Genomic DNA, 27,556 nt, shown 5'->3' on the forward strand with positions numbered 1-27,556 from the left:
ATGCCCTTCGGATTGAGCAACGCTCCAGCAGTCTTCCAGCACTTCGTGAATGAGATTTTCAGGGACATCTTGTACCGCCATGTCGTGGTTTATCTAGACGACATCCTCATCTTTGCTAATAATCTCGAAGATCATCGTTTCTGGGTAAAAGAGGTTCTTTCCCGTCTCCGTGTCAATCACCTCTATTGTAAATTGGAGAAGTGTGTGTTCGAAGTTAAAACCATTCCGTTTCTAGGTTACATTGTGTCCGGTTCCGGACTAGAGATGGATCCTGAGAAACTCCAAGCAATCCAGAATTGGCCTATACCCTTAAGCCTCAAAGGGGTCCAGAGGTTCTTGGGGTTCGCCAATTATTATAGAAAATTTATACGAGACTTTTCCACCATTGTGGCGCCTATCACTGCATTAACCAAGAAAGGTGCTAATCCGTCCAAGTGGTCCGAGGAAGCTACACAGGCCTTTCACCTTCTGAAACAACGGTTCATCTCTGCACCAGTTCTGAAACAGCCCGACACCGACTCTCCTTTTATCTTAGAGGTAGATGCCTCCTCCGTTGGAGTAGGAGCAGTGTTATCCCAGAGGGCCAAAGATGGACATCTACATCCTTGCAGTTTCTTCTCCCGGAAGTTCTCCCCAGCTGAGCGCAACTATGCCATTGGCGATCAGGAGTTGCTAGCCATCAAGCTCGCTCTGGAGGAGTGGAGATACCTGTTGGAGGGAGCTTCCCACTCAATCACCATACTTACCGACCACAAAAATCTTTTATATCTCAAAGGCGCACAATGTCTGAATCCTCGTCAGGCCAGATGGGCACTTTTCTTCTCTAGGTTTGACTTTAAACTCCAGTTCTGTCCGGGTTCTCAGAATCGTAAGGCCGATGCCCTTTCCCGCTCATGGGAGCAAGAAAATGAGTCCGAGTCTGCAGACAAGCATCCTATTATTAATCCGTTGGCATTCTCCACGGTAGGGATGGACTCTACGCCTCCACCAGGGAAAAGTTTTGTTAAGCCAGTTCTAAGGAAGAAGCTCATGCATTGGGCTCATGCTTCCCGTTTTGCTGGACATACAGGCATTCAGAAAACCCTTGAATTTATTTCTAGGTCCTACTGGTGGCCAACTCTGAAGAAGGACGTTATGGAATTTATTGCCTCCTGCCCAAAGTGTGCCCAACACAAAGTCTCCCGCCAGTCGCCTGCGGGGCAACTGGTTCCATTATCTGTTCCCCGTCGACCTTGGACCCATTTGTCGATGGACTTTGTTTCCGATCTACCTATCTGCAACAAGTTTAATACCATCTGGGTGGTAGTTGACCGGTTCACCAAGATGGCACATTTCATCCCTCTCACCGGTCTTCCGTCAGCTTCCAAGTTGGCTCAAGTGTTTATACAAGAGATCTTCCGACTTCACGGTCTTCCTGAAGAGATCATCTCGGATCGTGGAGTACAATTTGTAGCCAAATTTTGGCGAAGTTTGTGTCAAGCCCTCCAAGTCAAGTTAAAGTTTTCCACGGCTTACCATCCTCAGACCAATGGTCAAACCGAGAGGGTGAATCAGGACTTGGAGGCCTTCCTCCGTATATATGTGTCTTCCTCTCAAGATGACTGGGTTCAACTCCTTCCTTGGGCCGAGTTCAGCCACAACAATCAATACCATTCCTCATCTTCTTCTACACCATTCTTCATTAATTATGGATTCCACCCTAAAGTCCCAGAATTCCAACCGCTTCCCGCAACTTCTGTTCCAGCAGTGGATGTCACCTTGCGTCAGTTTTCAAATAACTGGAGGAACGTCCGCGCAGCCCTGCTTAAAGCCTCATTCAGGTATAAGAAGTTTGCCGATAGGAAGCGTAGAGCGGTTCCTGCTCTCAAGGTGGGTGATCGTGTGTGGCTGTCCACGAAGAATTTGAGGTTGAGAGTTCCCAGCATGAAATTTGCACCTCGCTACATCGGACCCTTCAAGATTGAACAAGTCATCAATCCTGTTGCCTACAGGTTACAGTTACCATCCTTCTTGAAAATACCCAGGACATTTCATGTTTCTTTGTTGAAACCACTGATCCTGAATCGGTTTCATTCCGCACTTCCTCCGGCTCCCAAAGTTCAGACTCAACGGGGAGTCGAGTACGAGGTGGCCAAGATTTTGGACTCACGTTTCCGTTACGGTCAGTTACAATACCTCATTGACTGGAAGGGCTATGGTCCTGAAGAACGCTCTTGGACCAATGCCTCAGACGTCCATGCTCCTGCCTTGGTCCGAAATTTCCACGCAAAGTTTCCTTTAAAGCCTAAGAAGTGTCCTGGGGCCACTCCTAAAGGGGGGGGTGCTGTCACGATCCCGGTATCTGGACGCCATTACTTACCCTTCAGATGCCTCCTAAGGCTGGCTCAGCGTTCCAGGACCGGATCCCGCTGTTCCTGAGTTTCCACATGCGGAATGTCAGAGTGGTGATTTCATCAGCCGCGGCCTCCGCTGTGCCCGCGTGGTTAAATGTGCGCTTGTCAGTCTGGCGTCTCCTGTGGCCGGCGTCGCCATTACTGTTTCAATTCTCACATGGATTACAAACCAAACTTCCCTCCAAGTGTCTGCATGGGCGCAGCCATCTTGGATTTTGTCATCTGATCATTTCCACCAATCTGCTGTCTGTATTGTTGATTTGCATAATTGCCTAGCCAACCCCTTCCTTGCTGCAGGTATAAGTAAGCTGTGCCTGAGCAAGGAAGGCGTCAGTGCTTTGGTTGTCTAACCTAGTTCCAGTTTGTCTCTCTTCTGTGGTTGTCTTCCAGGTTCCAGCTCCTGTCTCCAGACTTCTGCTATAGAGACCCGCACCAGCATTCCATCTGCGGTGTAGCCTGACTCTCCGATCCATTCTGGACTCACCTGTTTCCAGTTATCAATCACCTGCTTCCAGCCCAGCTTCCAGCAGTGTACAGCTTCTCTTAAAGGGCCGGTGTCCTTTCTGCAGTTTACCACTCTCCACCGGTATTATTATTTCACCGCTCTCAAACTCCAAACTTCATTATCAATCACCTGCTTCCAGCCCAGCTTCCAGCAGTGTACAGCTTCTCTTAAAGGGCCAGTGTCCTTTCTGCAGTTTACCACTCTCCACCGGTATTATTATTTCACCGCTCTCAAACTCCAAACTTCATTATTATTTCATCGCTCTCAAGTTCGTTTATTATTTAACTGGTTCCAGCCAGTATCCACTCCGTACCAACAACAGTCTGGTTCCAGCCAGTATCCACAGCAGCCGTTTTATCTTCAGCAGCCCAGCCTTTCCTGGAACACCAGCTGGTACGATCCTGGGTTCTCTCCATTGCTACAGTCAGGCCTGGTAAGGACTTTCCAACTAGAAGATTATAAGAACTGTCTCACACTACCAGTGCCTGTGGCCCTTGCCACCCTGTAGTACCCAGGAATTGTATTTATCCTCTGTTGACTTTTATGTTTCCTTTACTGCTGCTGTGTTACGGAGTTTGTCATAATAAACATCATTGACTTTTATCCTGGTTGTCGTGGTCACGCCTTCGGGCAGTTATTCTACATGTTACTTACATGTCTAGGGGTCTGATACAACCTCCCAGGTTCCGTTACATCTCAGCCCCTACAACTGAGGCTGCCTCCCGTCAGCTCAGGCCCTCAGTTGTGACACCCGGGGTGTCTCAGCCTTACAGTTGTGCCAAGCTGCTACTTGGTCTGGGTCGAACACTTTTGTTAAGTTCTATCAGTTCGACACCTTGGCCAAGGGTGACCTTCAGTTTGGTCAGGCGGTGTTACAGGGGTCTCGGCACTCTCCCACCCGTTTGGGAGCTTTGGGACTTCCCCATGGTACTAAAGTACAGATCCCCAGTATCCACTAGGACGTAAGAGAAAATAGGAATTTAATATCTACCGGTAATTCCTTTTCTCCTAGTCCATAGTGGATACTTGGAACCCTGCCTCAGTGCTTCGATTTCTGCTTACCTACATAAGTGTTTGGTTGGCCCGCTGTTGTGGTCCTGTTTTGTTGTTGGGACAGCTTTGCTGTCTTGGTTGGGTTGGTGTTGCTACCCTCTGTTTTGGTTGGCACCCTCCTTTCAGTTATGGTTGTGTGTTGGCTTAGTGCCTCACCGCTGTTGTACCTGTTTTCTTCTCTCGTGGAATGTCCGCCTCCTCGGGCACAGTTACCCAGCCTGGGTCTGGTAGGAGGGGCATAGAGGGGAGGAGCCAGCACACAAATACAGACACTAAAGGTTTTAAAGTGCCAGGCTCCAGTGGACCCGATCTATACCCCGTGGTAATAAAGTACAGATCCCCAGTATCCACTACGGACTAGGAGAAAAGGAGTTACCGGTAGGTATTAAATTCCTATTTTTGTTTGCCTGTATTAGTAATTTAATGTTTAATTATAATTCTCACTATAAAAATTAAAATTACGATTGGGTATTATTTTGCCCGCCATGGGAATATTTTCATTTGTATATTTCTATGTGTATGTGCAGATTTCCAATTGCACATAGGGGAGTATTCAATTAGCTGCGATAACCCGTTTTTTTGCATGAAAAACTGTGATTTTTCTGCAATTCGTGAAATAATACGCAATAATTTATCATCGATAATGAAACCGTGAATTTCACTTCATCTACTATGAGCATATGCAAAGTTGAGGAAATCTCTATTTGAAGGTGAAAATGGTTTAGAAGCCCTGGTACACAACCCCCACTCCACTCCCCTAATGACTATGTAGGCAATTTGAATTATTTTTAACTGGCCAATAATGTAATTTTTTGGGTGAAAAAGTGCCAAGTGACGGAATTTGGGGTTCAAGGTATGGGACAGGTATATTGGGGTGATTTATGAGTGGGACAAATGTTATTAGGCTTGCAGGTGGGAGTAGTCTGTCATTTTCCACTTTTTTTTTTTTAAAGTCTCCTAAAATAACCCAAATATACATTTATACCCATTTTCTCCATCATGCATCTGGGGGACGCTGCGCACTTGTAGGTTAGAGTGTGTGGAAGTGGAGTTTGGCACAGAATCTACAAAAAACTAACTCCCCCCCCCTAACCCCTCCAATACACTGTCTCTCCACAGACATTACCTCAGTTTAAGTTTTGTGCCTTGGAGGACAGGCACAGTTTTGTTGTCTCTTAGATTTTAGTTAGGTTTTAGTTTTCTGACTGTTTTTTATTTATGCTTAGTCCCTGCATACAGGCGACAAGCATATACTGAGTGGGTTAGGTATTTTAGAGGCGGCTGTGCACTTTTTTCTCACTCAAATCGCCCCTGGAAAGTCACCATGTCTTGGACCGCTGGGCATTTCTATCTCACCGGACACAGCATCGTGGGGGCATACTGACAGGTAAGACAGTCACAAGCTGCATTGCAGTATTGTCTTTCTCTATTTTTACTTTGTTTTATTTATTTTTATTTTTTATGTACAGTATGTGGTTCCTCAGTAGTCTGGTGGCAGCGGGGTGAGCAATTGCAGTGTGACTCACTCACCAGGAGTCGTCAGTAATGGCATCACTGCTGTCCTCGTCCTGCCGATGCTCCTTTTGTCTTTTCTCCAGGATGGTCTCACAAAGGGTCTCCGCCTTTCTTCACTTAAAGGACAGGTTTTGGCTTTGTCTATTCTTTTTCAAAAAAGGTTGGCTGTTATTCCGGCGGTCCAAACATTTCTTCAAGGACTGCTGAGGATTCAGCCTCCATATATTCCTCCTGTCCCTCTTTGGTATTTGAATTTAGTCCTTATGGCTCTTCAGAAACCTCCTTTTGAGCCTCTGGAGTCTGTTGAGTTGCGGTTTCTTACTCTTAAAGTGTTTTTTCTTTTGACCATTGCATCTGCCCGCCGTGTATCCGAGTTGGCGCCCCTTTCTTCTAAGCCTCAATTGTTGGTGTTTCATGATGATAGAGTGGTTTTGCGTACAAAGCCATCTTTTCTTCCTAAAGTTGTCTCGGCCTTTCATCTTCATCAAAATATTGTTCTCCCTGCTTTTAATCCACGCTTATCTGATGACGACCTTCACTTGGCCTTATTGGATGTTGTTCAAGCATTACGCATATACTTGTCCTGTTGGACCGAGACCTTGTTGGTTCTCATTGATGCGCCCAAGCTTGGTTGGCCATCATCTAAGAATACGATTTCTCTTTGGGTCACATCAGCCATCCGTCAGGCCTATGTTTCTTCTGCTGTACCTGTTCCTGACTCCCTCTGGGCTCATTCGACTAGGGCTGTTTGTGCCTCTTGGGCTGTTCGTGGGGGTGCTTCTGTAGAGCCGCTCTGCAGAGCGGCGACCTGGTCATCCGTGCATACCTTCACCAAATGTTACTATTTCCATACCTTTGGTTTGGAGATTGCCTCTGTTGGACGGCAAATTTTGCAGACTGCTTTCACGGCTGCACCTCTCTCTTCTTGTTAGCTTGCTTTGGCATCCAGAGGCATTGGATGCTGTGTGTGCCTTGAAAATCTATGTCAAGCGAACAGCTCGGATCAGAAAGACGAATTCCTTGTTTGTGCTCTATGATGCGCAGAAAAAAGGTTGTCCTGCTTCAAAGCAGTCCATTGCTCGTTGGATTAGCCTTACTATCCAACAGGCCTATGTGTCGGCAGCCATACCTGTTCCTAAGTCTCTGAAGGCCCACTCTACGAGATCAGTGGGCTTTTCCTGGGCGGCTGCCCGTGGAGTCGCGGCCTTGCAACTATGTTGAGCTGCTACCTGGTCGGGGAAGAACACCTTTGTGAAGTTCTACAAATTTGATACCCTGGCCAAAGAGGATACCCAGTGCTGCAGCGGTCTCCACACGTTCCCACCCGTTCTGGAAGCTTTGGGACGTTCCCATTGTACTAGATTCCCCAATATCCCTTATGGATGTTAGAGAAAATAGGACTTTAATTACCTACCGGTAAATCCTTTCCTCGTAGTCCATAAGGGATATTTGGCGCCCACCTCAGTGCGTTGACTTTTCTGCAGGTTCTCTGTTATGTGGTTACCTGTTCAGCTGTTGCTGTTATTGTTACCAGCCATTGCTGGTCGTATGTTAGTGGTGTGCTGGTTTATAAATCTCACCGCTCTTTGTTGTCATGTTTCCTTCTCTCATATATGTCCTTTCTCCATCGGGCACGTTTTTACCTATAACTGCCTGTGGGAGGGGGCATACAGGGGATGAGCCAGCACACCCAGTGAAGAAATTTAAAGTGCACCAGCTCCTTTGGACCCCGTCTATACCCCATCGTACTAGATTCCCCAATATCCCTTATGGACTATGAGAAAAGGATTTACCGGTAGGTAATTAAAATCCTTTTTTTTTTTTAAATGGAAAAAACATGATCAAAGCTATTTTTTTCCCAGCAAAATAAGTGCTCTCATTAAATTAGGGGTACATAAAAATGGGTATAAGTATATATTTGGGTCATTTTAGGAGACTTGAAAAAAAGTGGAAAAAGATTGACTACTCCCACCTGCAAGCCTAAAAACATTTGTCACACTCATAAAGCACCCCAATATACCTTTCACAATTTGCAGTAAAATCACTGTTTTTCGGGCAAAAAACGGGTTATCGCAGCTAATTGAATACTCGCCTATGTGTAATTGGAAATCTGCACATACACATAAAAATATACAAATGAAAATACTCCCCCCGGTGGGCAAAATTATACCCAATAGTCATTTTAATTTTTAAAGTGAGAATTCTTATTAAACATTAAAATACTCATACAGGGAATTAAAATACCATTATTTTTCTTTCATAGCCTTTTGAAAGTATATTTTAAGGTCAATTTAAATAAAAAAGGGACGTGATAATTCATCTGCCTTAGGTTGATAATGCTAACTGAAACCAATTTTTTGCACCCAAAAAATTAAGTAAGACATATTGGAATGTATAATGGACTCTCGGAGTTAAACACTATTGCTAAAACATTTTTTTTTCCAGACTCTCCATATTTTAATTGACATGTGGTCAAAATTTCAAAGTGATACGTGGATCAGGTACCGAGATGTGTATTTTTTTTCAGATACACCTCAAGAAAAAATGGAGTATCAGTAGTGGCATTTCCCAGCAATTTTTTCTAAATGTTGACCCCCTATATCTCAAAAACTATTAGACCTAGAGCAGAAAAATTTGACATGGTTTAGTAGATCTGTGGTAGTATCAAGTGTACAAAGTATAATGAAAATCCTAGTCGGTGGGTGTCATGCCTGGGTGAACGGACATGGAATGAGACCAGTGCAGTTTCTTTAATGCCATATTGGGTAGATTTTTTGTTCTCTAATCTCATCTATAATGACTGTGTCTACCAACTCCTGTTAATATGTATTGAATAGGAGTAGTTAAACTGCAAACAATATAGTTTGAAAAGTTTATGCTAATAGGCATTAGTGGTCTATTAGGGTCCATCTAGAATAGCACTTTGTGTTAGTGAGCTTTGATGGACATTCGTACCAACAAATTGTCGCTGGTGATTTAAAAATGTTGACACCTTTAAGAAGAGCCCCTGACTAGATAAATCACTCTAAGTCTAAGCTCACTCTGTCCATGTAAATGTTTCAGAACATAGAGACAGGCCGGACTCCACGGAGTGGGGAAAAACCGTCCCTAGCTACAATCAGACCAACAGTTCTATGGACTTCAGGAATTATTTAACTCAAGGCGAGAACTTGGAACCCCTTCCAAAGAACTGGGAAATGGCCTACACCGAAGCAGGAATGATCTACTTTATTGAGTAAGTTGACTCTGTTACTTTAACTTGGCTATGTATATATGATTCAGGTGTGTATTAACATATGAGTACACGATTTTCACTAGCAAATAAAGGATTGTTTTTCTTTGCCATCAGTTCCTGAGCACTGTTGTATCATTTGTTTATTCATAAAGTGCACTCCTGTAATTAAAAGAAAGCATAATATATCTGTATTATGAATTATTAGCTATTTTTAGTTCACGTACGTTTAGATTTAAGGAAGTTTTGTTTCTGTATAGCAAAATCTATGTTACATATATCCGTATGTACTACGTATTGGCCTTGAGCTAAAGGGCCCAACACTTCTTTCTAAATTCTAATATCATGTGTTTCCTGCTGGTAATGTCTTGTATTTTGTTATCAGCCACAATACCAAAACAACAACTTGGTTGGATCCCAGGCTTTGTAAGAAAGCAAAAGCCCCAGAAGACTGTGATGATGGAGGTAAAAACTCTTTATTAAGGCTGATTAAAGTGATACAGTGTAACACTTCTCTTCGCACCAGGTGTCTTACTGTATCGTTTACCAGACAAGCTGCGACTCTGAATTCTGTGCAGTCAGGTGAAAGACATCTTCGATGGGATGTAATGGAGTCCGAGATCGCAGGATGTGTGGGATGCCGGCCAAGCTCTGACTTTTTTTTTTTAAAAGGGGCAATTACTTATAAGGCATGGTTTTGCTTTGTGTGTGCCCCTTTAAAAAAAACAGTCAGTGATCGGCTGGCATCCCGCACATCTGGCGATCTTGTACTCCATTACATCCCGCCGCACATGTTGGGATGGTTTAACAAATTGTTCCCATATAGGTAAGGTCCTTGATGCAGCTAGAAATTAACATTATTTACAAAAACACTTAGATAAAATCAATGTATATTTCTCTGACGTCCTAGTGGATGCTGGGACTCCGTCAGGACCATGGGGATTAGCGGCTCCGCAGGAGACAGGGCACAAAAATAAAAGCTTTAGGACTAGGTGGTGTGCACTGGCTCCTCCCCCCATGACCCTCCTCCAAGCCCCAGTTAGGTTTTTGTGCCCGTCCGAGCAGGGTGCAATCTAGGTGGCTCTCCTAAAGAGCTGCTTAGAAAAAGGTTTTTTATTTTCAGTGAGTCCTGCTGGCAACAGGCTCACTGCAACGAGGGACTTAGGGGAGAAGAAGTGAACTCACCTGCGTGCAGGATGGATTGGCTTCTTAGGCTACTGGACACCATTAGCTCCAGAGGGATCGAACACAGGCCCAGCCATGGAGTCCGGTCCCGGAGCCGCGCCGCCGACCCCCTTGCAGATGCCGAAAAGTGAAGAGGTCCAGAAACCGGCGGCAGAAGACTTTTCAGTCTTCATGAGGTAGCGCACAGCACTGCAGCTGTGCGCCATTGTTGTCAGCACACTTCACACCAGCGGTCACTGAGGGTGCAGGGCGCTGGGGGGGGGGGCGCCCTGGGCAGCAATGATAATACCTTGTTCTGGCTAAAAATACATCACATATAGCCCCTGGGGCTATATGGATGTATTTAACCCCTGCCAGGTCTCACAAACACCGGGAGAAGAGCCCGTCGAAATAGGGGGCGGGGCCTATCTCCTCTGCACACAGCGCCATTTTCCTGCACAGCTCCGCTGCGAGGAAGGCTCCCAGGACTCTCCCCTGCACTGCACTACAGAAACAGGGTAAAAAAACAGAGAGGGGGGGCACTTTTTTGGCGATATTGATATATTAAGCTGCAATAAAGGAAACAACACTTCTGTAGGGTTGTTCCTATATATTTATAGCGCTTGGGTGTGTGCTGGCAAACTCTCCCTCTGTCTCCCCAAAGGGCTAGTGGGGTCCTGTCTTCGATAAGAGCATTCCCTGTGTGTCTGCTGTGTGTCGGTACGTGTGTGTCGACATGTATGAGGACGATGTTAGTGTGGAGGCGGAGCAATTGCCGGTAATGGTGATGTCACCCCCTAGGGAGTCGACACCGGAATGGATGGCTTTGTTTATGGAATTACGTGATAATGTCAGCACGTTACAAAAATCAGTTGACGACATGAGACGGCCGGCAAACCAGTTAGTACCTGTCCAGGCGTCTCAGACACCGTCAGGGGCTGTAAAACGCCCTTTACCTCAGTCGGTCGACACAGACCCAGACACGGACACCGAATCTAGTGTCGACGGTGAAGAAACAAACGTATTTTCCAGTAGGGCCACACGTTATATGATCACGGCAATGAAGGAGGCTTTGCATATCTCTGATACTGCAAGTACCACAAAAAGGGGTATTATGTGTGGTCTGAAAAAACTACCTGTAGTTTTTCCTGAATCAGAGGAATTGAATGAAGTGTGTGATGAAGCGTGGGTTAACCCCGATAGAAAACTGCTAATTTCAAAGAAGTTATTGGCATTATATCCTTTCCCGCCAGAGGTTAGGGCGCGCTAGGAAACACCCCCTAGGGTGGATAAGGCACTCACACGCTTATCAAAACAAGTGGCATTACCGTCTCCTGAAACGGCCGCCCTCAAGGATCCAGCTGATAGGAGGCTGGAAACTACCCTGAAAAGTATATACACTCATACTGGTGTTATACTGCGACCAGCCATCGCCTCAGCATGGATGTGCAGTGCTGGGGTGGTTTGGTCGGATTCCCTGACTGAAAATATTGATACCCTGGATAGGGACAGTATTTTATTGACTATAGAGCAATTAAAGGATGCTTTTCTTTATATGCGAGATGCTCAGAGGGATATTTGCACTCTGGCATCGAGAGTAAGTGCGATGTCCATATCTGCCAGAAGAAGTTTATGGACGCGACAGTGGTCAGGTGATGCGGATTCCAAACGGCATATGGAAGTATTGCCGTATAAAGGGGAGGAATTATTTGGGGTCGGTCTATCGGATTTGGTGGCCACGGCAACAGCCGGGAAATCCACCTTTTTACCTCAGGTCCCCTCCCAACAGAAAAAGACACCGTCTTTTCAGCCGCAGTCCTTTCGTTCCAATAAGAACAAGCGGGCAAAAGGACAGTCATATCTGCCCCGAGGCAAAGGAAAGGGTAAGAGAGTGCACCAAGCAGCTCCCTCCCAGGAGCAGAAGCCCTCCCCGGCTTCTGCAAAGCCCTCAGCATGACGTTGGGGCTTTACAAGCGGACTCAGGGGCGGTGGGGGGTCGACTCAAGAATTTCAGCGCACAGTGGGCTCACTCACAGGTGGACCCCTGGATCCTGCAGGTAGTATCTCAGGGTTACAGGTTGGAATTCGAGAAGTCTCCCCCTCGCCGGTTCCTAAAGTCTGCTCTGCCAACGTCTCCCTCAGACAGGGCGACGGTATTGGAAGCCATTCACAAGCTGTATTCTCAGCAGGTGATAGTCAAGGTACCCCTCCTACAACAGGGAAAGGGGTATTATTCCACACTATTTGTGGTACCGAAGCCGGACGGCTCGGTAAGACCTATTCTAAATCTGAAATCTTTGAACCTGTACATACAAAAATTCAAGTTCAAGATGGAGTCACTCAGAGCAGTGATAGCGAATCTGGAAGAAGGGGACTTTATGGTGTCCCTGGACATCAAGGATGCTTACCTGCATGTCCCAATTTGCCCTTCACATCAAGGGTACCTCAGGTTCGTGGTGCAAAACTGTCATTATCAGTTTCAGACGCTGCCGTTTGGATTGTCCACGGCACCTCGGGTCTTTACCAAGGTAATGGCCGAAATGATGTTTCTTCTGCGAAGAAAAGGCGTATTAATTATCCCTTACTTGGACGATCTCCTGATAAGGGCAAGGTCCAGAGAACAGCTGGAGGACATAGTAGCACTAACCCAAGTAGTGCTGCAACAGCACGGGTGGATTCTGAATTTTCCAAAATCTCAATTGACCCCGACGACACGTCTGCTGTTCCTGGGAATGATTCTGGACACGGTTCAGAAAAAGGTGTTTCTTCCGGAGGAGAAAGCCAGGGAGTTATCCGAACTTGTCAGGAACCTCCTAAAACCAGGAAAAGTGTCTGTGCATCAATGCACAAGAGTCCTGGGAAAAATGGTGGCTTCTTACGAAGCGATTCCATTCGGCAGATTCCACGCACGAACTTTTCAGTGGGATCTGCTGGACAAATGGTCCGGATCGCATCTGCAGATGCATCAGCGGATAACTTTGTCTCCACGGACAAGGGTGTCTCTTCTGTGGTGGTTGCAGAGTGCTCATCTGTTAGAGGGCCGCAGATTCGGCATACAGGACTGGGTCCTGGTGACCACGGATGCCAGTCTGAGAGGCTGGGGAGCGGTCACACAGGGAAGAAACTTCCAGGGAGTGTGGTCAAGCCTGGAGATGTCTCTTCACATAAATATACTGGAGCTAAGAGCGATTTACAATGCTCTAAGCCTGGAAAAACCCCTGCTTCAGGGTCAGCCGGTGTTGATCCAATCGGACAACATCACGGCAGTCGCCCACGTAAACAGACAGGGCGGCACAAGAAGCAGGAGGGCAATGGCAGAAGCTGCAAGGATTCTTCGCTCGGCGGAAGATCATGTGATAGCACTGTCAGCAGTGTTCATTCCGGGAGTGGACAACTGGGAAGCGGACTTCCTCAGCAGACACGATCTACACCCGGGAGAGTGGGGACTTCATCCAGAAGTCTTCCACATGATTGTGAACCGTTGGGAAAAACCAAAGGTGGATATGATGGCGTCCCGCCTCAACAAAAAACTGGACAGGTATTGCGCCAGGTCAAGAGACCCTCAGGCAATAGCTGTGGACGCTCTGGTAACACCGTGGGTGTTCCAGTCAGTGTATGTGTTTCCTCCTCTGCCTCTCATACCAAAAGTACTGAGAATTATACGGCAAAGGGGAGTAAGAACGATACTCGTGGCTCCGGATTGGCCAAGAAGAACTTGGTACCCGGAACTTCAGGAGATGCTCACGGAAGATCCGTGGCCTCTACCTCTAAGACGGGACCTGCTTCAGCAGGGACCGTGTCTATTCCAAGACTTACCGCGGCTGCGTTTGACGGCATGGCGGTTGAACGCCGAATTCTAAGGGAAAAAGGCATTCCGGAAGAGGTCATCCCTACCCTGGTAAAAGCCAGGAAGGAGGTGACTGCACAACATTATCACCGCATTTGGAGAAAATATGTTGCGTGGTGTGAGGCCAGGAAGGCCCCGACGGAGGAATTTCAACTGGGTCGATTCCTACATTTCCTGCAAACAGGATTGTCTATGGGCCTCAAATTAGGGTCCATTAAGGTTCAAATTTCGGCCCTGTCGATTTTCTTCCAGAAAGAATTGGCTTCAGTTCCTGAAGTCCAGACTTTTGTAAAAGGAGTACTACATATACAGCCCCCGGTTGTGCCCCCAGTGGCTCCGTGGGATCTTAATGTAGTTTTGGATTTTCTCAAATCCCATTGGTTTGAGCCACTCAAATCGGTGGATTTGAAATATCTTACATGGAAAGTAACCATGCTACTGGCCCTGGCTTCAGCCAGGAGAGTGTCAGAATTGGCGGCTTTATCGTATAAAAGCCCATATCTGATTTTCCATTCGGACAGGGCAGAACTGCGGACGCGTCCTCAGTTTCTGCCTAAGGTGGTTTCAGCGTTTCACCTGAACCAGCCTATTGTGGTGCCTGCGGCTACTAGCGATTTGGAGGATTCCAAGTTGCTGGACGTTGTCAGGGCATTGAAAATATATATTTCAAGGACGGCTGGAGTCAGAAAATCTGACTCGCTGTTTATACTGTATGCACCCAACAAGCTGGGTGCTCCTGCTTCTAAGCAGACGATTGCTCGTTGGATTTGTAGCACAATTCAACTTGCACATTCTGTGGCAGGCCTGCCACAGCCTAAATCTATCAAGGCCCATTCCACAAGGAATGTGGGCTCATCTTGGGCGGCTGCCCGAGGGGTCTCGGCATTACAACTCTGCCGAGCAGCTACGTGGTCGGGGGAGAACACGTTTGTAAAATTCTACAAATTTGATACCCTGGCTAAAGAGGACCTGGAGTTCTCTCATTCGGTGCTGCAGAGTCATCCGCACTCTCCCGCCCGTTTGGGAGCTTTGGTATAATCCCCATGGTCCTGACGGAGTCCCAGCATCCACTACGACGTCAGAGAAAATAAGATTTCTTTATCATCCACTAGGGGTCACTGGAGTACTCTTGGGATATGGACGGCTTCCACCGGAAGAAGGCACTGAATAAATTAATTTTTGAGACTACTCCTCCCCTCCATATCCTCGAGCACTTCAGTGTTTTTTCTGTGCTCGACACAGTTAGAAGGCATAGTGGAGCTCGTCCACGAAGTATTGGAATTTTTTTTTTAGTTCCTAAGTTTTTCTTCTTTCAAGGATTTCCACGTCCTTTCCCCCCTTCTAACAGGCGTGGGTCAGGGACAGTGGAAGCGGCTGAGAACAGCCGTGAGTGTCGGACCTCTCTGTAAAGAGCTCCCTCACTCCACCTGCAGGCTGCCTGCAAAAAGCTGGACGGAGCTTGGATGAGAAGCCCCGTCATAGACTTTGGTCACGGTCCAGGTATGTTAGGGGCGGTCAGCTCTTGCTGCCGCTCCACTGTTGGGGATTGTATTGGGTACTCACCGCTGCCCGGAGCGCGTGTGCATGGGCCGCGTCACGGCTCCATGCGGCGCGCTCTCACTCTCCGCTCCCAGCATCTTAAATACCAGACCGCTGCTCCCCGGCGCCGCAGCAGCGCTGCCTGGCTACACAGACACTCCGCAAAATGTGTGTGGCGGGCGGGAGCGCGTGTGCATAGGCCGCTCCAGGGCTCTATGCAGCACGCTCGCTGCTTCCGCTATCCGCCCGCAGCAGCCGAGGAGTTCCTGCTGCCTGGGCCTACAGGTACAGGCCGCTCACACGGCCCTATGCAGACTTCCACAGGCCCCGACCCGGTGCTGTACACGGAGGTCGTGGGAGTGGGGGGGGGGGAGACATTGGCAGTATTTGGCATGCTTAATATGTTAATGTTCTCCTGTCTGTTCCAGGTTTCCTTTATTACATCTCGGCTAAGAGTGGTACTAGGGGAATTTTGGGGTCAGTTTTCTTATTGCTGGCAGGCACTGCACTTGCCTGATATATACCAGGAACTTTGGTGTTATTACTGAGTCGTGCAGTCTGTCTGTGTGTAGTTTGTATTGTCTGTCTTTTATAATGAGTAAGACACCAGCAAAATCTAAGAAACATTTTTCATGTCATGTCTGTAAGAGTGTGTTGCCTGATGGATCCACCACATGTACAGCATGTGTTGTTAATACAGCCATAAATACGATTTCAGAAGTAAAACCACCATCTCTGGACCCTCCATGGGCTTTACTTGCAGATGTATTAGTTGGTTTACAATCAGAGCTGGCCGCCTCTCGTGAAGAAAGAGAGGCGGCAAGATCTGAGTTTAAAATGAGACCATTTGAGTTACCAGAGTCTCAATCTGGTCAGAGGCCCACCTTGAGTGGAAAAGATAAATTTCCTTTTCCTAATAATTCTCCAGTCTCTGGGATACTAGACCTCACTGAACAGGAGTATGAGGAGGGCGAAATAGGTCAACAGTCAGATAGTGACGATTTTGACAGCCCAGGTATTGACAATCTCATCAGAGCAGTACGTCAGTCGCTGGAGTTTATGGAAACTGAGGAGCCCCTGACGAATGATGAGGTAGTTTTTACTAAACGACAGAGATCTCCGATGTGTTTCCCTATTTCGGAATCTCTTAATAAAATGTTACTGGAATCACGGAAAAATCCGGATAAACGGTTTTCTATTCCTCGTAGATTTAAATCGAGTTACCCGTTTCCAGAGTCCATGACAGCTACTTGGGAGAACCCACCATTGGTGGATTCATCCGTATCCAAACTTACAAGGAAGTTAACCATACCAGTACCAACTGCTACTACGCTTAAAGACCCTGCCGATAAAATAGAGGCTATGCTAAGGTCCATGTATACAGCAGCTGGAGTGCTGCTGAGACCTGGGTTGGTTGGCATTTGGGTTACTAAAGCTTTAATGGTATGGATAAAAGAGCTCAAGTCGGCTCTGCAAGATGACCATCTTATACTTCTCGCGGATCAAATCTGGGAAGCTGCTGAATATCTATGTACAGCTTCTACTGACGTCTGTCAGCTTACTTCTCGCCTGTCCTCATCGCTAGTCATAGTACGACGAGCACTTTGGCTGCGTTCTTGGCAGGCGGAGACGGAGGTTAAAAAAGGTATAGGGCATTGCCTTATGATGGCGAGAAGCTTTTCGGTCCTGAATTGGACAAATGGATTTCTGAGGCTACTGGAGGAAAGTCTGTGTTTCTTCCATCGCCTACAACTATACCTAAACGGAAATATTCTGGTCCGGCGTTCAAATCCTTTAGAACTCAGCCCTTTCGTGGGCAGGGCACAGGAGCAGTCACGCCTGGTAGAAGAGGTCGGGGACGTAGTGCTCGACAATCCAATGCACGTCGTCAAGACACTAAGACCACTAACAAACCAGTGGCATGACGGGCTCCCAGCCCATCTCGGATCTCCAATTGTGGGAGCACGCCTTCAGAGCTTTCAGGGGGCGTGGCTGCAGACGTCCACAGATGGGTGGATCCGCAAGTTAGTATTAGAGGTTACAAAATAGAGTTCGATTATCTTCCGACAGGAAGATTTTTCACGACAGGACTGCCTGTGGCGGACGACAAGAAAGCAGTTCTGCAGGTTGCCATTCAGTCTCTGCTGAATGCTGCAGTTGTAATTCCGGTCCCCGTGCAGGAACAGGGGCAGGGTTATTATTCCAGTCTGTTTCTGGTACCAAAACCAGATGGCTCAGTCAGGCCAATATTGAACCTAAAAGGTCTCAATCATTACGTCACTTACCACAGATTCAAGATGGAATCTCTCAGGTCAATAATTGCAGGGTTAGAGCCGCAGGAATTCATGATTGCACTGGATCTCAAGGATGCGTACTTACACATTCCGATTTGGCCACCTCACCAGAGTTTCTTAAGGTTTGCGATAAGGCGAGACCATTACCAGTTTCAGGCTCTCCCGTTTGGCCTCTCATCAGCGCCTCGGGTATTCACCAAGGTAATGTCCGTGATGATAGCTCATCTCAGGTCCCTAGGGGTAATAATTGTTCCGTATTTGGACGATCTACTCATAAAGGCTCCGTCTCAACAATTGCTTCTCCAGCATGCTTTGCTAACGTACAATGTACTAGTTCAGCACGGTTGGATAGTCAGTTTAAAGAAATCACATCTAATTCCGTGTCAGCGACTTCAATTCCTAGGGATGATTCTCGATACAGTAAAACAAAAGGTTTACCTGCCACAACAGAAAGTACAGGTCATTCGTCATCTGGTGCAATTAGTGCTCAAGCCACGCACAGTCTCAGTACATTTGTGCATTCGCCTTTTAGGCACAATAATAATAATAATAATAATAATAATATACTTTATTTGTCATTTACAAAATCGACAACGAAAATGTGAATGAAAAGACAATAGGAAGCTCATAAGCCATAAAAATAACAGTAACAGTTTGATACATCTGGAAAGCAATTGCAAACCTACTGATCATTTAGCAGCCGGATAGCAGTTGGAAAAAAGCTGTTTAGCATGCGGTTTGAATGAGCACGGATACTTCTGAACCGTTTTTGGGATGGCAATCTTTCAAAGATCAAACAATTTGGATGACTCTCATCAGTGAGTATACTCCTAGCTTTCCTTAGTACTTTTCTAGTGTACAAGTCTTTCATGCTAGACAGAGGTACCCCGATGGTCCTGCTGGCAGTTTTAACCACCCTCTCACAAGCTATTCGTTCTGCTGCAGTGCAATTTCCGAACCACACTATCATCCCATAAGTTAAAACGCTCTCTACTATACTATAATAAAACCTAACCAAAGTGCTTGTGCTTGAACAAACAGCTCTAAGCCTCCTCAAAAAGAAAAGGCGTTGCTGCGCCTTTTTAATCAGAAAGACACTGTTTGTAGACCAAGTTAGGTCATTTGTAATATATGTACCTAAAAATTTAAAAGATACCACCTCCTCTATCGGTTTTCCATCCAAAAACACAGGAAATAGTGGTCTGTTGCAACCTCGCCTAAAATCAACAACCATCTCCTTTGTTTTAGATGTGTTTAAGACCAAACAATTTGTGTTACTCCATTTTAGTAAACGTAAAATTTCCAATCTGTAAGATGACTCGTCATTTCCGCTTATCAAGCCAACAACCGCTGTGTCATCTGCAAATTTCACCACCCTGACAGAATCAGAGGCTGAGAAACAGTCATACGTGAATAGAGAGTACAATAACGGGCTCAGAACGCACCCTTGTGGAACCCCCGTACTTAAGCAAATCTCACTAGACACAAATTTACCAAGCTTAACTACCTGCGGCCTTGCTGTCAAAAAATTTAAAATCCAGTTGCACGTAAACCCGTTTACGCCAAGATTAAAAAGCTTGGAGACTAAAGATGTTGGTACAATAGTATTAAACGCGGAACTAAAATCCACAAATAAAATTCTCACATAAGTCCCTTTCTTCTCTAAATGGGTCTGTGCCTGATGTAAAACAGTCAGGGCTGCGTCCTCTGTAGACCTATTCTGCCGATACGCAAATTGAAAAGGATCAAAGTTTGCAGGAAAATGGGATTTTATATGTTTTAACATCAGCCGTTCGAAGCATTTCATAACTAATGAAGTTAGCGCGATGGGCCGATAATCATCTAAGCACTTTGGTACACCCTTTTTAGGTAAAGGGATGATTTCTGTGTGCTTAAAACACTTGGGTATTTTACAGACCTGCAGAGAGATGTTAAATAATACTGTGAAAATCCCAGCTAATTCATAACAACATTTCCTAAGGACTTTCCCATGAATCCCATCTGGGCCAGCGGATTTGCCCGTACTAACACCTCTTAGACACTTCAACACCTCTTGCTCATCCAAGACTAACGAGGCCTCCCCAGGTCTAATCCCAACTGCTTCAACACTGGTTGAATCATGTCTGTCAAATCTTGAATAGAAGACATTTAAATCTTCGACCATAGTACTATTAACTGCACTTGACACCGCCTTTCTAGGTTTATAGTCTGTAATATCTTGCAGGCTACGCCACATACTCTTAGTGTCGTTGCACTGCTTTAACTTGACCTCCATTTCAGTTGAAAATTCCCTTTTTGCCTTTTTTATCCCTCTTCTCAAATCTGCTCTGGCCCTTGAGTATGCTTCCTTATCCCCTGTTTTATATGCTGTGTCCCTTGCCTTTAACAATAAGCGGACTTCGGAGTTTAACCATGGTTTCTCGTTCGCGAAAACCTTAAAGCACCGCTTAGACGTGACACTTTCAGTGCAGCAATTTATATAGCCTATCACCGAAATAGCTAAAAGATCAATATCAATGGACCCGCTCCTCGAGGACTCCTCAATTAACAACTCCCAATTTGTAAAAGCTAAAGAGTCCTGGAGCCTTTCTACCGCATTTTCCGGCCAAACAGTGATAGTTTTCATTGTGGGCCTAACCCTTTTTACCAGAGGTATATACTTAGGGATCAGGAACAGGGAAACGTGGTCTGATTTCCCAATATGTGGGAGGACAACAGTCTCATAAGCAAGATCCATATTTGTGTATACCTGGTCTAAAATATTGTCGCCGCGTGTTGGCACCTGAATGTTTTTATAAAATTTAGGTAAGACCGACTGTAAGTCAGTCTGATTAATGGTGGCGGCTTTCGAAGCACTTCAGTTCGGAAGGTTTCACTCACGTCCGTTTCAACTGGAGGTGTTAGCGCAATGGTCGGGATCACATCTACAGTTGCACCACAGGGTGAGATTGTCGCCACAAGTCAGGGTGTCTCTTCTCTGGTGGTTAAAAATACACAATCTATCTGCAGGGAGACGATTCGGCGTCGTGAATTGGATAATTCTGACAACAGACGCAAGTCTCAGAGGTTGGGGAGCTGTAGTTCAGAGTCATCGGCTCCAGGGCCTCTGGGCAAATCACGAAAGATCGCTATCCATAAATGTTCTGGAACTCAGGGCGATTTACAATGCTCTAAGACAAGCAGTGTACATGTTTCGTTTTCAGACTGTTCAGGTGCAGTCAGACAATGCGACGGCAGTCGCATACATAAACAAACAAGGAGGAACGAGAAGCCGCATGGCAATGCGGGAAGTAGCTCGGATCCTCAGATGGGCCGAATATCACCAGGTGATATTGTCGGCAGTGTTCATTCCGGGAGTGGACAACTGGGAGGCAGATTTTCTCAGTCGTCGGGATTTTCATCCAGGAGAGTGGGCATTAAATCCAGAAGTATTTCAGATGTTGATCCAGAAGTGGGGGTACCCTCAGGTGGATCTGATGGCATCCCGCCACAATCATCAGGTGTCACGATATGTGTCCAGAACAAGAGATCCAGGGGCAGTGGCGGTGGATGCTCTCACAGCCACGTGGCCGTACAGCCTTGTGTATCTGTTTCCACCGTTTCCGCTGCTCCCGCTGTTGCTAAAACGGATCAAGAGAGGGTCCGTCACAGTCATACTAATAGCGCCTCATTGGCCTCGGAGGGCTTGGTTCTCGGATCTCCTCGGGTTACTCGCAGACGATCCGTGGCCACTCCCACTACGTCCGGACCTGTTACAACAGGGTCCGTTCCTTTACCCCGATTTAGCGCGGCTGCGTTTGACGGGGTGGCTGTTGAAAAGGCCATCTTAAGAAGAGAGGGCATTCCTGAGTCTGTTATACCAACCATGGTACGAGCTAGGAAGCCGGTTACGGCAGCTCATTATTACAGAATCTGGCGTACTTATATAAGTTGGTGTGAAGCTCGGAAATTTCCGACATCATCTTTTAATTTATCCCGTCTTTTGTTATTTTTACAGATGGGGTTAGATGGAGGACTACGTCTTTCCACACTAAAGGTGCAGGTATCTGCGTTGTCAATTTTCTTTCAAAGGAAATTGGCCTCGTTGCCGTCAATACATACGTTTTTACAGGGTGTAAAGAGGATACAGCCTCCTTTCATTCCACCTACAGCACCATGGGACTTGAATCTGGTTTTAGATTTCTTACAGTCCGATTACTTTGAACCTTTACGACAAGTGGATATTAAATTTCTCACTTGGAAAACGATTTTTCTTTTAGCCTTAGCTTCGGCTAGGCGTGTTTCAGATCTGGGTGCCTTGTCGTGCAAGTCACCGTATTTAGTTTTTCATGATGACAGAGCGGAACTTCGGACGAATCCCGCTTTTCTACCAAAGGTAGTGTCGTCTTTTCACATCAATCAACCAATAGTAGTTCCTGTGTTAACAGGAGATTCTGGAACGTTGGATGTGGTTCGCGCATTGCGCATCTATGTATCCCGAACGTCTACTGTGCGTAAAACGGATACGTTGTTTGTTCTCTATGATGCGGCTAAGAGGGGTTGGCCAGCCTCTAAGCAAACCTTATCCAGATGGATCAAACTGACCATACGTCAGGCTTACCTTTATGCTAGGTTACAGCCACCTACTTCAGTAACAGCTCATTCCACACGTTCTGTGGGAACGTCATGGGCAGCGAGTCGTGGGGCTTCTACGACACAGCTTTGCCGTGCGGCTACTTGGTCTTCAGTGCACACGTTTGTGCGCTTTTACAAGTTTGATACTTTCGCGGCATCAGCATCTAGCTTTGGCCGTTTAGTGTTACAAGTGCCAAACAGCTCTCCCACCACGGAGGAAACTTTGGTACATCCCAAGAGTACTCCAGTGACCCCTAGTGGATGATAAAGAAAATAGGATTTTGGTACTTACCAGGTAAATCCTTTTCTTTGAATCCATAGGGGGCACTGGACGCCCACCCAGAGCAGTTTACCTGTTTTAGGAAGTTCAGTGGTTCTTATGGTAACACACTTTCACGACTGGTTTAAATTTAACAAGGGTTAATCAGTTATGGTGTCAACTGTTTAGTTGTCTGTTACGTTTTGTGTCAACTTTATTGTTGTCCGTGAGATTATATGTAATTCTCCTTTGGTCAATCTCTCTATCGATCCTGTTCGGCTCAGTAAAAAACACTGAAGTGCTCGAGGATATGGAGGGGAGGAGTAGTCTCAAAAATTAATTTATTCAGTGCCTTCTTCCGGTGGAAGCCGTCCATATCCCAAGAGTACTCCAGTGCCCCCTATGGATTCAAAGAAAAGGATTTACCTGGTAAGTACCAAAATCCTATTTTTACTTACCGATAAATCTATTTCTCGTAGTCCGTAGTGGATGCTGGGCGCCCATCCCAAGTGCGGATTGTCTGCAATACTTGTACATAGTTATTGTTACAAAAAAATCGGGTTGTTATTGTTGTGAGCCGTCTGTTCAGAGGCTCCTACGTTTGTCATACTGTTAACTGGGTTCAGATCACAGGTTGTACGGTGTGATTGGTGTGGCTGGTATGAGTCTTACCCGGGATTCAAAATCCTTCCTTATTGTGTACGCTCGTCCGGGCACAGTGTCCTAACTGAGGCTTGGAGGAGGGTCATGGGGGGAGGAGCCAGTGCACACCACCTAGTCCTAAAGCTTTTATTTTTGTGCCCTGTCTCCTGCGGAGCCGCTAATCCCCATGGTCCTGACGGAGTCCCAGCATCCACTACGGACTACGAGAAATAGATTTATCGGTAAGTAAAATCTTATTTTTCTATTGCAGTTGTATACGTTAAATCGTCAGTCTTATCATATTGTCTCATGTAATAAACACCCCCCAAATACAATCAGAATGTACATCCGTTTTTAACTTGACATTTTACATCCGCAAACAATGTAAAGTCATAGCACAGCTCTACAACCTCATCATAGTAAAAGCCGCTGTCATTTCCAGATCAGAATTATCATTCACACCCAGCTGTGCTAGAACATCATGTACATTTAAGTAAATACGACCCAAGGCATTGAGAGAGAGAAATCTTTAAAGCATTGTAGAACATGATGATTCAGTGTGATCAGCCAGCAGGCTATGTGTCACATTCCGCTTATCTGTGTTTAATAATTAGTAGTGGTTTATCCGACGCTCTGAAAACTGCATGTTAGCTAGCAGTGCCGTCCACAATAAATATTTGTTCTCTATACTGTTATTAAGATCACAACCCTCCTATGCGCAACATGTATTTATACCCTCATACATTATTCCTGTTATCAGCGTATCTCCTGGTAAATCGAGTCAACATAATGTGATATAATTGATGCAAGTGACTTCATTGAATGCTCACTCATAGTCTAAACCCTACTTTAATTTATTAAGTTAAATTGAGTTAATTGTTTTTGCATTTAAAAATTAATTGATGACACTATCAATGCTTTCTTTTATTTATTTATTAACAGTTTCTTATATAGCGCAGCATATTCCATTGCACTTTACAATTAGAACAACAGTAATAGAACAAAACTGGGCAAAAACAGACAGACACAGAGGTGGGATGGCCCTGCTCGCAAGCTTATAATCTATAGGAAAATAGGCATTGATACACAAGGATAGATGCTACCTGTTACATAATGGTCCACCAGATTGCTAGGTTCTTAATGGGTTGTATGATATGAGCACCCATCAATGTTGGAAGACAAAATGTGAGGTTATGTGTACTGTACAGAGAGGATGTGATTAGATAAGGAAGCATTGAAGGTTATGTGTGTGGGTCTGCAATGTGATAAGCTTGTCTGAAGAGGTGAGTGTTCAGGGAACGTTTAAAGGTTTGGAGACTAGAGGGGAGTCTTATTGTGCGTGGGAGGGCATTACACAGAGTGTGTGAAGCCCGGATAAAGTCCTGCAATTTTAAGTGGGAACAAGTAATACGTGTGGATGAGACACGCAGATCTTGTGCAGAGTGGAGAGGTCTGGTAGGGAGATATTTTGAGATGAGTGAGGAGTATGTTGGTGCAGTTTGGTTAATAGCCTTGTATGTAAGTAACAGTATTTCTCTAACGTCCTAGTGGATGCTGGGGACTCCGAAAGGACCATGGGGAATAGCGGCTCCGCAGGAGACTGGGCACAAAGTAAAAGCTTTAGGACTAGCTGGTGTGCACTGGCTCCTCCCCCTATGACCCTCCTCCAAGCCTCAGTTAAGATTTTGTGCCCGAACGAGAAGGGTGCAATCTAGGTGGCTCTCCTGAGCTGCTTAGAGTAAAAGTTTAAATAGGTTTTTTTATTTTCAGTGAGACCTGCTGGCAACAGGCTCACTGCATCGAGGGACTAAGGGGAGAAGAAGCGAACTCACCTGCGTGCAGAGTGGATTGGGCTTCTTAGGCTACTGGACATTAGCTCCAGAGGGACGATCACAGGCCCAGCCATGGATGGGTCCCGGAGCCGCGCCGCCGGCCCCCTTACAGAGCCAGAAGAGTGAAGAGGTCCGGAAAATCGGCGGCAGAAGACGTCCTGTCTTCAATAAGGTAGCGCACAGCACCGCAGCTGTGCGCCATTGCTCTCAGCACACTTCACACTCCGGTCACTGAGGGTGCAGGGCGCTGGGGGGGGGCGCCCTGGGACGCAATGAAAATACCTTAAATGGCTAAAAATACATCACATATAGCTCCTGGGCTATATGGATGTATTTAACCCCTGCCAGTTTTCCACAAAAAAGCGGGAGAAAGTCCGCCGAAAAAGGGGCGGAGCCTATCTCCTCAGCACACAAGCGCCATTTTTTCCTCACAGCTCCGTTGGAGGAAGGCTCCCTGACTCTACCCTGCAGTCCTGCACTACAGAAACAGGGTAAAACAAGAGAGGGGGGGCACTAAATTGGCATATTAATATATACAGCAGCTATATTAGGGAAAAACACTTATATAAGGTTATCCCTGTATATATATAGCGCTCTGGTGTGTGCTGGCAAACTCTCCCTCTGTCTCCCCAAAGGGCTAGTGGGGTCCTGTCCTCTATCAGAGCATTCCCTGTGTGTGTGCTGTGTGTCGGTACGCTGTGTCGACATGTATGAGGAGGAAAATGGTGTGGAGGCGGAGCAATTGCCTGTGTTAGTGATGTCACCCCCTAGGGAGTCGACACCTGACTGGATGGTCTTATGGAAAGAATTACGTGATAGTGTCGGCACTTTACAAAAGACTGTTGACGACATGAGACAGCCGGCAAATCAGTTAATACCTGTACAGGCGTCTCAAACACCGTCAGGGGCTATAAAACGCCCGTTACCTCAGGTCGATACAGACACTGACACGGACACTGACTCCAGTGTCGACGGTGAGGAAACAAACGTATTTTCCAGTAGGGCCACACGTTACATGATCACGGCAATGAAGGAGGTTTTGAACATTTCTGATACTACAAGTACCACAAAAAAGGGTATTATGTGGGGTGTGAAAAAACTACCCGTAGTTTTTCCTGAATCAGATGAATTAAATGAGGTGTGTGATGAAGAGTGGGTTTCCCCCGATAAAAAACTGCTAATTTCTAAAAAATTATTGGCATTATACCCTTTCCCGCCAGAGGTTAGGGCGTGTTGGGAAACACCCCCTAGCGTAGATAAGGCGCTCATACGCTTATCAAAACAAGTGGCGTTACCGTCTCCTGATACGGCCGCCCTCAAGGAACCAGCTGATAGGAAGCTGGAAAATATCCTTAAAAGTATATACACACATACTGGTATTATACTGCGACCAGCAATCGCCTCAGCCTGGATGTGCAGTGCTGGGGTGGCTTGGTCGGATTCCCTGACTGAAAATATTGATACCCTGGACAGGGACAATATATTATTGACTATAGAGCATTTAAAGGATGCATTTCTATATATGCGAGATGCACAGAGGGATATTTGCACTCTGGCATCAAGAGTAAGTGCGATGTCCATTTCTGCCAGAAGAGGATTATGGACGCGACAGTGGTCAGGGGATGCGGATTCCAAACGGCATATGGAAGTATTGCCGTATAAAGGGGAGGAGTTATTTGGGGTCGGTCTATCGGACCTGGTGGCCACGGCAACGGCTGGAAAATCCACCTTTTTACCCCAAGTCACCTCGCAGCAGAAAAAGATACCGTCTTTTCAGGCTCAGTCCTTTCGTCCCCATAAGGGCAAGCGGGCAAAAGGCCACTCATATCTGCCCCGGGGCAGAGGAAGGGGAAAAAGACTGCAGCAAACAGCCTCTTCCCACGAACAGAAGCCCTCCCCCGCTTCTGCCAAGTCCTCAGCATGACGCTGGGGCCTTACAAGCGGACTCAGGCACGGTGGGGGCCCGTCTCAAGAATTTCAGCGCGCAGTGGGCTCACTCGCAAGTGGACCCCTGGATCCTGCAGGTAGTATCTCAGGGGTACAAATTGGAATTCGAGACGTCTCCCCCTCGCCGGTTCCTGAAGTCTGCTTTACCAACGTCTCCCCCCGACAGGGAGGCGGTATTGGAAGCCATTCACAAGCTGTATTCCCAGCAGGTGATAATCAAGGTACCCCTCCTACAACAGGGAAAGGGGTATTATTCCACGCTGTTTGTGGTACCGAAGCCGGACGGCTCGGTGAGACCCATTTTAAATCTGAAATCCTTGAACACTTACATAAAAAGGTTCAAGTTCAAGATGGAGTCACTCAGAGCAGTGATAGAGAACCTGGAAGAAGGGGACTATATGGTGTCTCTGGACATCAAGGATGCTTACCTCCATGTCCCAATTTGCCCTTCTCACCAAGGGTACCTCAGGTTTGTGGTACAGAACTGTCACTATCAGTTTCAGACGCTGCCGTTTGGATTGTCCACGGCACCCCGGGTCTTTACCAAGGTAATGGCCGAAATGATGATTCTTCTTCGAAGAAAAGGCGTCTTAATTATCCCTTACTTGGACGATCTCCTGATAAGGGCAAGGTCCAGAGAACAGTTAGAGGTCGGAGTAGCACTATCTCAAGTAGTACTACGACAGCACGGATGGATTCTAAATATTCCAAAATCGCAGC

The 27,556-nt window shown here is 46.3% G+C and overlaps 1 protein-coding gene across 3 annotated transcripts in view; it reads left to right on the forward strand.

Moving 5' to 3' along the window:
- Positions 1–27,556, forward strand: part of MAGI3 (membrane associated guanylate kinase, WW and PDZ domain containing 3) — a 676,662-nt gene that overhangs the window by 347,454 nt on the left and 301,652 nt on the right. For all 3 annotated transcript variants that reach the window (XM_063955402.1, XM_063955400.1, XM_063955401.1), the window contains 2 exons: positions 8,530–8,701; positions 9,084–9,163. In XM_063955402.1, the coding sequence (XP_063811472.1) occupies positions 8,530–8,701; positions 9,084–9,163 (252 nt within the window). The remainder of the gene's footprint in view (positions 1–8,529; positions 8,702–9,083; positions 9,164–27,556) is intronic.

This window comes from Pseudophryne corroboree, chromosome 2 (assembly GCF_028390025.1).
Source record: "Pseudophryne corroboree isolate aPseCor3 chromosome 2, aPseCor3.hap2, whole genome shotgun sequence".
Taxonomy (NCBI): domain Eukaryota; kingdom Metazoa; phylum Chordata; class Amphibia; order Anura; family Myobatrachidae; genus Pseudophryne; species Pseudophryne corroboree.